This window comes from Choristoneura fumiferana, chromosome 5 (genome assembly GCF_025370935.1).
Source record: "Choristoneura fumiferana chromosome 5, NRCan_CFum_1, whole genome shotgun sequence".
NCBI classification, from domain to species: Eukaryota; Metazoa; Arthropoda; class Insecta; order Lepidoptera; family Tortricidae; genus Choristoneura; species Choristoneura fumiferana.
Window position 1 is genome coordinate 5,895,618 of NC_133476.1, and position 13,045 is coordinate 5,908,662.

At 44.3% G+C, this 13,045-nt stretch overlaps 1 protein-coding gene across 1 annotated transcript in view; it reads right to left on the reverse strand.

Moving 5' to 3' along the window:
* The window catches only part of LOC141427975 (uncharacterized), a 98,253-nt gene that overhangs the window by 78,685 nt on the left and 6,523 nt on the right, over positions 1-13,045 (reverse strand). The window contains 4 exon segments of the mRNA XM_074087594.1: positions 1,968-2,111; positions 3,104-3,292; positions 5,225-5,442; positions 7,040-7,149. Of these exon segments, the coding sequence (XP_073943695.1) occupies positions 1,968-2,111; positions 3,104-3,292; positions 5,225-5,442; positions 7,040-7,149 (661 nt within the window).

Consider the following 13,045-nt stretch of genomic DNA (forward strand, 5'->3'; position numbering starts at 1 on the left):
GCGCTGTTCGTGTCCCTGTCACGTACCTGCCGGCTGGGCTTGTGCGGGCGCACGAGCTGCATGAGCCGCATGCGCTTGGCGAGCAGCGCCAGCGAGTCCCCCGCCCACGCGGCGTGCAGCTGCCGCAGGCGCGCTGTTCGTGTCCCTGTCACGTACCTGCCGGCTGGGCTTGTGCGGGCGCACGAGCTGCATGAGCCGCATGCGCTTGGCGAGCAGCGCCAGCGAGTCCCCCGCCCACGCGGCGTGCAGCTGCCGCAGGCGCGCTGTTCGTGTCCCTGTCACGTACCTGCCGGCTGGGCTTGTGCGGGCGCACGAGCTGCATGAGCCGCATGCGCTTGGCGAGCAGCGCCAGCGAGTCCCCGCCCACGCGGCGTGCAGCTGCCGCAGGCGCGCTGTTCGTGTCCCTGTCACGTACCTGCCGGCTGGGCTTGTGCGGGCGCACGAGCTGCATGAGCCGCATGCGCTTGGCGAGCAGCGCCAGCGAGTCCCCGCCCACGCGGCGTGCAGCTGCCGCAGGCGCGCTGTTCGTGTCCCTGTCACGTACCTGCCGGCTGGGCTTGTGCGGGCGCACGAGCTGCATGAGCCGCATGCGCTTGGCGAGCAGCGCCAGCGAGTCCCCGCCCACGCGGCGTGCAGCTGCCGCAGGCGCGCTGTTCGTGTCCCTGTCACGTACCTGCCGGCTGGGCTTGTGCGGGCGCACGAGCTGCATGAGCCGCATGCGCTTGGCGAGCAGCGCCAGCGAGTCCCCGCCCACGCGGCGTGCAGCTGCCGCAGGCGCGCTGTTCGTGTCCCTGTCACGTACCTGCCGGCTGGGCTTGTGCGGCGCACGAGCTGCATGAGCCGCATGCGCTTGGCGAGCAGCGCCAGCGAGTCCCCCGCCCACGCGGCGTGCAGCTGCCGCAGGCGCGCTGTTCGTGTCCCTGTCACGTACCTGCCGCTGGGCTTGTGCGGGCGCACGAGCTGCATGAGCCGCATGCGCTTGGCGAGCAGCGCCAGCGAGTCCCCCGCCACGCGGCGTGCAGCTGCCGCAGGCGCGCTGTTCGTGTCCCTGTCACGTACCTGCCGGCTGGGCTTGTGCGGGCGCACGAGCTGCATGAGCCGCATGCGCTTGGCGAGCAGCGCCAGCGAGTCCCCGCCCACGCGGCGTGCAGCTGCCGCAGGCGCGCTGTTCGTGTCCCTGTCACGTACCTGCCGGCTGGGCTTGTGCGGGCGCACGAGCTGCATGAGCCGCATGCGCTTGGCGAGCAGCGCCAGCGAGTCCCCCGCCCACGCGGCGTGCAGCTGCCGCAGGCGCGCTGTTCGTGTCCCTGTCACGTACCTGCGGCTGGGCTTGTGCGGGCGCACGAGCTGCATGAGCCGCATGCGCTTGGCGAGCAGCGCCAGCGAGTCCCCCGCCCACGCGGCGTGCAGCTGCCGCAGGCGCGCTGTTCGTGTCCCTGTCACGTACCTGCCGGCTGGGCTTGTGCGGGCGCACGAGCTGCATGAGCCGCATGCGCTTGGCGAGCAGCGCCAGCGAGTCCCCCGCCCACGCGGCGTGCAGCTGCCGCAGGCGCGCTGTTCGTGTCCCTGTCACGTACCTGCCGGCTGGGCTTGTGCGGGCGCACGAGCTGCATGAGCCGCATGCGCTTGGCGAGCAGCGCCAGCGAGTCCCCCGCCCACGCGGCGTGCAGCTGCCGCAGGCGCGCTGTTCGTGTCCCTGTCACGTACCTGCCGGCTGGGCTTGTGCGGGCGCACGAGCTGCATGAGCCGCATGCGCTTGGCGAGCAGCGCCAGCGAGTCCCCCGCCCACGCGGCGTGCAGCTGCCGCAGGCGCGCTGTTCGTGTCCCTGTCACGTACCTGCCGGCTGGGCTTGTGCGGGCGCACGAGCTGCATGAGCCGCATGCGCTTGGCGAGCAGCGCCAGCGAGTCCCCCGCCCACGCGGCGTGCAGCTGCCGCAGGCGCGCTGTTCGTGTCCCTGTCACGTACCTGCCGGCTGGGCTTGTGCGGGCGCACGAGCTGCATGAGCCGCATGCGCTTGGCGAGCAGCGCCAGCGAGTCCCCCGCCCACGCGGCGTGCAGCTGCCGGCCGCGCACCGCCACCGCCACCGCCGTGCTGCCGCCGCAGGCGCGCTGGAATAACATATAGTTGCATATAGATTAATAGATAATTATTTTAGAAATCCATCTTCTCCATTTAGTAATTATAATAAAAAAATACGAGTAATCCGTCAGCCATGAAGGTAAAAGTACCTACAATTATGTACTGCCTTAAAAAGAGATAACCTAACCAACAAAAAGTTGGGAAACCCCCAACTTTGTCACTACAAAGTTCAATATCTCAAAAACGGCTGAACCGATCTTGATGAAACATGTCTAAGAACCATCGCTAGAAAACCTGATAAGTGCTCGTGCGTTTCGAGACATTTGAACGAGTATCATTTTCTTATTAAAACAGAATAATATGTAGTTTCATAAACTGAACTAGCATAACGAAACGCACGTATACTTTTTTCTGCTGGATTACACGATCTTTCGTACTCTAAGAGCGGTTTCGCACTACGTAGTACGGTCCTTAGTTTACGCCCTAGATCCAATTTCGGTCATCCTATTTTACCACACAAATAGTTCTACGACTACTCCGGTCCGTATTTTCACGGATTTGGATCTAAGTCGGATCGTTAATACGTAATCGCTCTAAAATCATGGTTTCCTCCAACATGCTATCGTTTAGTGGTTGTCATAATTCATAAAACATCAAATGGCGTCATAAAACATTGTCCATGGAAACTTACGGCGTGGTTTCCTGGACGTTTTATTGACGTCATTTAACGCTTGATAGCGGCCGCTAAACGGCGGCACCGCTATTAAAAGCCTTAAAACCTTAGAACATTACATTTTTAATCACTTCAGTTTGATGTTTTTTCTTTTTTTTTTGGTTTGACTCGCCTAAGGGCCAAAGACGGACCTTCCTTTTGTCTTCTTGTTTTAGTTTTTTTTTTTCATATGAGGTGCTTTATAGGAGATGGGGCAATGCAGTCGGGAAAAATCCATTACGAACGACCGGGAAGGAAGGGCTTAGTTTGATGTTGACCCTTTCGATGTCATCAGAACATCCAACGTACCTCTTGATTACTTTTTCTAATGAACTCATTGTCGGTGCGTAAGAAGGCGTCCCGCAGCGCCTTCCTGAGGTCTGTGGCGAAGTGGGGACTCTCCACTACGTACTGGTGTAAGTGCGCCGCACAGTACGTCGCCGCCGCGGAACCCGCGTGCCCGTCGTACACCGCGTAGAAACTTGTTGGCTTCGATGTCTGGAAGAGGAGAGAGATGCTTTTAATATTAGGTCATTCAGATTTTCAGCTGGAGACAGTACTGCTTTGCTTATGTACGTAGGCAGTTAGTTAAGGCAGACAGATACTTACTGCCAACTTTCAACACCATATTTTTAAAACATGCGTTTTTGCAGATAATACCAAGCTAAATCGATTGTTCGCCCAACGTAGCAAATTTCGTCGAAATGATTAGAACCATTTCCAACATTCCCTGATATAAATAAATATGTAAATAAATATACAAGAATTGCTCGTTTACATATATCTGGGTACCGTACATAACATCAGACCGTCTGGCCGACGATATTGTAAGAAATTAAGATTAATAATACATATATTATCACAATATTGAAGACAAAATTAATATCTTGGTGGTGATCTCTTACCATCAGGAGACCCACTTGTTCGTTTGCCATACAGTCGAACAAAAAAAAATCTTGCTTAATTTCTTGACGGTCCGACAGACTTATGTACGGTAGAAAATTATGTCACAGGTTTTAAATTTTATGAAATGCAATAGAGCTATGAAAATCCCAGGTCAATTATAAACAAAGGTGTAGGGTTAGTAAATCCAGGGTTAAGGGGCTTGGCTTTTCCTTGGATCTGATAACTTTTTACAGCGAAAGCGTTATGAGTTTGTGAGAGTCTTAGCGGCCATTTTTACATGAAATGTTTTGGTGGGATAATATATAGAAGAAACAACGTAGGAATTGTTATAAGCAATGAATACTGACTTTAAAAGTACTATTTTTTTATGGTATAGGGGGCAAACGAGCAGGCAAACTAAAACATTTACATAATACGCAATAACGAACGGAAGCGATATCGATAAATTACGGTCAAGCCAAGTAGCCGAGTGTCCTCCCGCGGGGAATAAGTCAGCCATTTACAGTTATATCCTGTCGTTCTGTATTAATGCGACAACGTTAAGTGAGACCCAATACAAGTATCGGAACACAATAAGGACAGGATATTAAGATAATTATTTAGTACTATCATAAAATGATTCCGTTTTTTACTACGCGTATCGTTTAATTTTAACTCGTGATTATACGAGTAAACAGTAGTTAACTAGAGTTTTACTTTTAACGACGTTTATTCTATATAACTTATGCATTTCTTCATAATAGCGTTTAGACAGCGAATTAGTTCAGCCTAGTTTAAATATGTAAAAGAGCGATGCATGATTTATACAGGCGGAGGAGGAAAACGTGCTCGACAATAAAAAGTGTGTATGCGCTGGCAATCACAAAAACGTGACGTAGAATAGTCATTTACAACAAGAAGTACTACGTCTAGTTTGTTAGACAAGAACTGGCAACTGCCAGTGATTTACTAAAACCTCGACGATTTGTAGTAGACATTAAGACAATTTATATAAGTATGCCTGTATTATTTATTATTGCCCAGGGCCCAGTTGCATAATAAAGTACAAGTTAATAGTATTAGTGAATTTCAATAATCGCTAATACTATTTACTTGTACTTTATTATGCAATCGCGTCCTGAATGCCTAAATGGAGATCTATACCACGCGCCATATAAATCTGCGTAAAAGTTCATTACTTAATACTCAGTTTTGACGCATTTTTGAGATACATTTTTTATGCGACGTCTTTACGTTACTCCCGGATTGTGTTCGAATCGCTTAACGGTATAGTGCTTATTCAATTATTGGAATTATACCTTTATAGTTTTTGTTTTAGGCAAAGTTAGCGGCGGAAGGTATAGACAATGCATTAAATTACTATGTAGATTAAAGATGTACCTACAATAAACCTCGGAATCTTGACTACTTTGACGTAACTTTGATACTTCAATTCATCCAAAATATCTCCGGTACCGGTGAAATTTCTCCCAGTTAGTGATCGATCGACAATTTCATACTTAAACAATACAAACAAACACCAACCTCGATGCCAAACAAGGATTCCAAATTCCCGATCTCAACATGTCTGTCCTCCATGACCCGCCTGGAGTTCTTGGTAGCCGCTGACACCGTCTTAAGCTGTTGCAGGTGCGCCGGCGGCGGCGGCGGCAGCGTGTCCAGCCGCGAGTTGTCCAAGTAACGGAGGCAGACGGCGTTCACGCGGGCCGTGACAGCTTGCATCAGCCGCAGGGCTATGTATGCTGGAAAATTAAGGAACAATTGTAATTTAACCAATTTTAAAGAAATCGCCCAAGTAGCAAGAAGTGGTCTTGTAAGTATCGTCGTACTTAACATAAGGGCTGGGCATAATTAAGGCACAGTCACCTGCATTAATATCTGCCACACACAGCGGAGCGTGCAAAAATATCTGACACGACTCCTACCGGCCCTAATAATAGAACCGCATCAGATATTTATGCACGCTTTGCTGTCAGATATTGGTTGTGGTGACTGTAGTTACAAGTTCCGTAGGCGACTACACGCAGCAGCAGCAGGCGTGATTTCGCTAGCAACGGAAGATTTTTCATAGAAATACATTGCAACCAATAGCGTCATAGCTACTGCTGCTGCTGCTTCGTGTAGTCCGCTACGAACTGCTATCTTCATGTCTCTCATTTGTCTATAGGTAGGCTATTTTAGACTATCTCAAAATAAGTTCAAATTAAGCTTAATCTTTGTGCGTCCTTTAATACAAAAGTCTATTTTCTAATTTAAACGTAACATTTCTATCGTCCCGTTCCCGTAGCCCTCTTGTTCTGAGAGGAGACTTGTGCCCAGCAGTGGGACGTATATAGGCTGGGATGGTATAGTATGATATTTCTATCGTCAGTTACAATACCATTAAGAAAAACATACTGTCCTAGTTTCACTAACTGCCTCTATTATGATATAGCTTCAGAAACGATAGTGAACAACACAAAGTTCCAAACTCTAGCCCAGAAAACACTGTGCTAGTAAACAATGAAAACCAACGGTACAACTGAACACCGAACACAACGCAGATGCATCTCTGAGCGGAGCGGAACTACAGCCTGTTGCGCCGCGGGGCACGTCCCGCACGTCATCTGCTCTCCCGTCCGGTGCAATTTCAACTTGCACTAAATAAAGTATTGATTTTCTCCAGATCTATATTTAGAACGAGCGAATATTGATGGTCAAGTGCATAGTTTGGGTTAAGTATGTGTTGATGTGAAGAATAATTCAAATCAATAATATACGCTCACATGTTTTACGATTTCTACAAAGTTTCAGGAAATTACTTAAATCTCAGTGTTTTTGTTGTTAGTGAAATATACTTATTATAGTTATTAATATTATTATGAATTAGTATACGTCTGTTTGTTTGACGTAGTACTATTTTAGCATAGAGCAACCAAACGGCGGTGTTTTTACTTACATTGTATGTAGCCAGTTTTTTTCTGCTTTGCTTAATGCCCGCAAGCGAAGAGCTTCGGAAAAAACTAAAACATATAACTTGGCATTCTTGCAACATCCCTTTAGAACCTTTGCAACAACATTTTAGGCACTATGTTCTAGTTTAATCGTACCAAGAACTATAGCACACAACGTCGTTCATTCTCCTCGCTAATGAAAACCTACATTTAAACGGTGATCATCTCATCTCATCTGCGCAGTAGGACATTCCTTGAATGACTTCACTATCTAATTCAGAGAAGCCAAACCAGTGAAAATAGGCACATATATTACGTTTTTATAGCCATGAATAACGTCTACAAACTGCTAGTTATCTGGACAGGTGTGAATAACATTTTATCGCAGGTAGGTCGAGTGACTCACCTGACTCGTCGGATTTGTAGCCGAACTCGGTGGGTTGTTTCTTGGATGCCACACGGACCTCTTCGAGGATAATCTGCAATAGCGGGGTCAACAGTGTCGACGGACATTGTCTGGAAAATAATAAGGAAACTTACTGACATTTCGTTTTTTTTTTTGACGGTGGAATTATTCTACATTTCCACTCCACCGGACATGGATATAGTTAAGTTGCTTAGTTTTACTTTCTTAAGTAAGGGATTCCATACATCCCTGTATTTTTAATGTATTTTTTTTTACACAAATAATTGTATTCTTACAAATAAATGTTTTTGAATTTTGAAAATGACTTTCTGGTAAGTTTCTTGCGGCGCATTCTTCTTGGCAATGATGGTCTTTCTGAAAGCGCTGGTAGTTTAAAAAAGTGACATGTAAAAGAAGAGCCCTTTTCGGCGTTTATTTTGAATCGCAAGTTGTCACGTGCACGCAAAACAATAATAACGGCTATAGGCAGGCACATGCATAATAAAAACATTAATATGTATGTATAACTAGCGGTAGCGGGTACTGCCTTTTCGCAACGTAACGTTTGGCAACCTGTTTCATTTCGCAACTTTTCGTTTCGCAAACTCTAAAATTGTAAATATTTCAGGATTCATTTTAGGGTCATCGTGTAGAACCTTTAGGTTAGGTTAGTTTTATAAAAATACTGAAATATTTACAGTTTCAGAAATATTAAACAGTTGCGAAATGAAACAGGTGGAATTCGGTTATCGCGCGCTGATCCCTCGGGAACTGTGCATTTTCCGGGATAAAAAGTAGCCTATGTCACTTTCTGGCCCATGAACTATTTCTATGCCAAAAACCACATCGATCCGTCGCTCCGTTTCGACGTGAAAGACGGATAAACATACAAACACACACACTTTCGCATTTATAATATTAGTATGGATTGTGTACTATTTGTGTGATTGTGTTTTAAAATATTTACAGGTTTTGTACCAGCCTTTACCTACACGTCTCACTGCTGGGCACAGGCCTCCTCTCAGAACAAGAGGGCATGTGCGGTAATTCCCAAGCGGGCGGAGTGCAGATTGAGAACTTCAAAAACACCATTGAATTTCTTCGCAGATTTGCACAAATCTTTCCTCACGATATTTTCTTTTAACGTAAATAATTATTCATAATGAGCTGATATAGTTCAGTGAGGCACGCGTCATTTTAGCTTAGACAAGCTCTACCAAATTTCAAGTCGATGACCGTTGAGCAGTTCCGTTCTGCGGAGACGATCCTGGCCGGACCACCAGGATGTCACTACCAGATTATTGTATTCTCACCAGATTTACATAAGTATGCCAACTTTCAAGTCAATCGGACCACTGAAGGTGGGTCAAATTTAGCTTCCAAGATTGGATCCAAACAAATAAATAAACAGACAACCAGAGCACTGAGCACGCTAATGAAAAGCTTGTAAAAAAATAATCAGCGACATATTCTGCTTTAGTGGCACTTCCGGCATAAACTTCCACTTTAAAAACCGAAACGCCTAGCATGGTTCCGGCGTCTATTTAAAGCAGGCGTTGAAATCAGCAGCCGATTATTGTAATTACATCGCGCACACGTGCTCGTTCTAAACCTGCTCCGTTACACCACATTTGATTGCACCTAGCATTTCCTAGTTAACGAATTCATACTGATAAAAAACTTATCATTATCATACATAACATAATTAGAACACAGATTGTTATTCCTTATGCACGAAAAGCAGCATGCAATTTCGGTAAACGTACAACATCCGATTTGCAAAAAAAAAACAAATAAACATCGATAAACAAAAGAGCTATTCTGTAACAATGACACAAGCTATCTCAAGATAAGAACATTGAAATAGGTGCGTCTAATGATACCGTTATCGCGACCGTATCTAAAGAACATTGCAAACTTCACATTTCCTTTACTTGTATTGTTTGTACCAGAAACGGGTAAACACCTTGTACTATTTTGCATTGTATGGGTGAACAGAATTAAATTATTGACAGACTTGTACGTAAACTATTTATATCAGACGAAAGAATAGCCTAGGATAAATAAACCACACGGGCATTCACTCGTTCTTTATTCGGCCCGTGCCGTGCGTTAGTTCCCCCGTTTTCTAGCAGGCAGGTGTAGGTGTAGTTATAAAATAAAATGCGGAAGTACGTCTGTCTGTATAGTACATAAAGAGGTCAGTGCTCCTGCGGCTGTGTACTGCCCAATACATTGGAATAGACGGTCCATCTCGATGCTGACGTGACGTGACGACATCACAAATTGGAGTTAATTCTTACCGCTTACAAGCAAAGCAATTGAGTTTATAAGAACACTCCAAAACTTCAAGTGGTACCCTATAGCTATTACAGCTACTATATACCTACATAACTTTTGCCTCTGCGCTCCTGAAGCGTCCTGGTTTCTGGCACCGGATATTAGATTTTCTGTTCCGGCCGGAAGTTTGTTGATTAGACTTCGTTTGTTTCAAACATGGGAATTAGAATTAGTTAACATACTTAAGCGTGTCCACACGGTCCACACACACAAAACACCAAGGCGTGGGTATCTTTATTCAAGAAACGGGGGCGTACAGGATTACAAAGTCATAAAAGATCTAAGTGTCAACAGTTTGAGCTGCATGACCGTAATTTGGCTGATTAACGTTGCCTGAGAAGGGCAGGCCGCCGGTGCGTTGACTTCGCTCCGCGGTACTATCTCATCCGCCAGCCCACGCGGCTCTGTGCCAATTTGTGCATCGGAACAACCTACGACCTCAACCCACGTTCAATAGAGAAAGCGTTCAAAAAAGCTTGACGTGTTACCTTACTGCCTAACAATTCTAACGAAGAAAGCTAATTGCAACATTGCTATCTACTTGCTACTTCACCTTGTGCTCCGCTAAGACAAACACTCATTGATGATGTCAGATAACCTTTGATACGACGTATTGCCAAGTTTCGCATCTCTAATTAGATGCTGACTGACGTTCTACAGATCGTATTACTACAAAATGTGCGTTGATCTAGTACAAATTGCATGTGCATTTAGTTTCAAATTTCACACCATTGCATTTAGACTTTGTGAACGTTAGCGTCACATCCACACGGTTATTCACACAGGTAATACGGTACTGAGCAAGTATAGCTGTTGCCGTCTGTGTCCCGCGGGAATTTCGCACTTTCCCGGGATAAAAAGTAGGCTATTATATTAATTTGAAATAATGCAGCTTCCTATTACAGAAATGTTTTGTTTTTCTTAATCGGCTCAGTAGGTCCATAGATTACCTACACACTGCATACCTACATACAAACAAAGAAAGTTTACCTCTTTGTTATACAGATATGTATACCCATATACTTGTAGATATATTGTTTACTATAAGAATATATCTATAATAGATATAATTATTATTAATACTATAATATATCACAACACTTAGTTCCAAATCCGCATCTAACTCTTGTTTCTTTTAATTTATTTTTCATTTTTCTTCGTGAATATGTTGCTAAATCTCCGAAGGGATAAGTAGGTACATAAGATGAACCCTGCTAGAACCTAATACGAATAGGATAGTTAATAAATTAACGTCACGGCATAAATCCAACAAATTGGTATTGTAAATGCAATTCAATGTAGCGTTAGGCGGTTATGCAACTCGGCAGATGGTCGTCGGCATCGTAACATACAATTTACGCTCTCTTACGGCATAAACTGAAATAAATGGAGCGTCTAGCAAATTACACATTATTATAGAATATCGTATGGAAGCTCTCAGTGGGCAAAAGTATTATTACGGTGAAATGTTTTTTTTTTCAATCTAGCCAGATCAACGGTAACATTAAATCGTTTCAACAGATAGGTACAGTCACCAGCATTAATATGTGCCACAGCGGAGCGTGTAAAAATATCTAACGTCCTTCCGGCCCTAGAATAGTAGAAATAGTGTCGTATCAGATATTTATGCACGCTTTTTGTATCAGATCAGATATTGGTGCTGGTGACTGTACTTACTTTTGAATTCATAGTAAGTATACTAAGTATACACACGTAACTATCATCTATGTACATACTTAGAATTTGTAGAAGGCATTTAAGAGTCTGATCATCAAATCTTTCCAGTCTAGTTAGGTTTAATGAAAGCGATTAGATAAGCGATATGAAAAGAGTAATTATGGTTTTCTCAATACAGTTTACGCAACACCTTCAAGTTAATATGTCGAAGGGAATATTTATTTATCTATTCCAACGCGATGTAAGCAAACTGCAGTATACATATATGTTTTTTTAATTATTTTCATGACTATTCGTCATTTGCATTTTTTTTGTATCCTTTGGAGGGTCCAGCATCAATAGGTAACAACAAAACAAGCAAGAAATATCTGATACGACTTTCTTTAGTTTCTAGTGCCGGTAGGACGTGCCGGTTGCCCGCTCCTCTGTAGCAAATGAATGCAGGTGACTTGACAATTTCAGCATTAATTCTAATTTAACATTTAATGGAAATTATGGATGAATTATTTTGTGATAAACAAAACTAAACTACCTACTACATACATTGTTAGACTTGCGTTAATTTAATCTCGAGTCAGTATGTACTGTCGTAAGCGTCATTTGGGTAGTGGCAGTGGCACGCATCCGTCCGGGTGCACCATCTGCGAGCCCGGAAGCGCTCCGGTCGCGGGAGTACTAGGCGCTGCCAAGACAAATAGCTCACCCCTTTGCAATGGTTTGAAAAAGATTTTGTTATTTCTTGTTTCAGCTTAAAGTTTCATATTATTATGTAGGATAGGAACAGTCACGTGCAATTAGCTAAGCGTCTACCTGGAATTATTTACTACTAGACACTTCAGTTTTTGTACGATGTACCTACCTATTATCTGCTAGTAATCCTTAATAAACATATAAATGTGCCCATTAGTTGACCGATGTTTAAAGTGTATCACATCAAAAGCGTGACTACGCTTTCGAGTCAAAAATTGTGTCTTTGGCCTTAAACGACTCAACTAAAAAAAAATTCGGCAATAAGTAAAATTGCGTGCCTATCTTAATATTAGATGACGAAACACAAAAATTAAATACCTAAATCAGTGATCAATGACGTCAGTTTTGTGTGAGCATACTGATATTATGCTTGGATCATGTCAGCTATGCAAGCATGCTAGATCCACAACGTCAAACAGTACCGCTCGGCTCGGTGCTGACTCATACGATAGTACAGTCACCAGCACCAATATCTGACACAACAAGCATGCATAAATATCTGATACGACTATTTCTAGGGCCCGGAAGGACGTGTCAGATATTTTTGCACGCTCCGCTGTGGCAGATATTAATGCTGGTGACTGTACATGTAGGTATTATCAAAAGATGACAAATAGCGTTCAATCAATCATTTTATACTGATATTAACTTATGCGTAAATAATATAATTTGCATATTTGGTGTTTGACTTTCCTACTCAAAATGATATACACACTACTTTACTGCCAAGATAATCAATCAGCGAGAGTTTGCTGCTGCTGACGGTGCGTAAATAAGTAGGTATTTATTTACATTACCTCCAATGAACTAGGTACACAATTTTTTTACGCAATTGAAAACGGTATGATCTAGTAGCAATGTGGAATTCGTATGACAATGACACATCACATAGTAGCATTCCGCATAGGTAGTAATTATGGCGTAGTTTTCCCTTTAATAATGCGTAGCAATAATACAACACGTCATTCGTTGTTCTAGTTGGTCCATACAAAACCGGCCGGCCGCCGATTGACCGCCGGCCAATTGAATAACCCGCGTTTGTCCCGCACTACCGTCCATAAAAACTATTCTAAAACCAATAAGGCGTATCCACACGTAATTTAGCTAAACATACGCCCTTTTAGATTATTATATAATTGTATACGTAAATGTTCCATAAGAGCAACGCCTAACGAATTAGACAAGTGCTTTATTATGCGCATAAATCTGCTGTGCTTTCGGTCATACAAAATTTTCAGA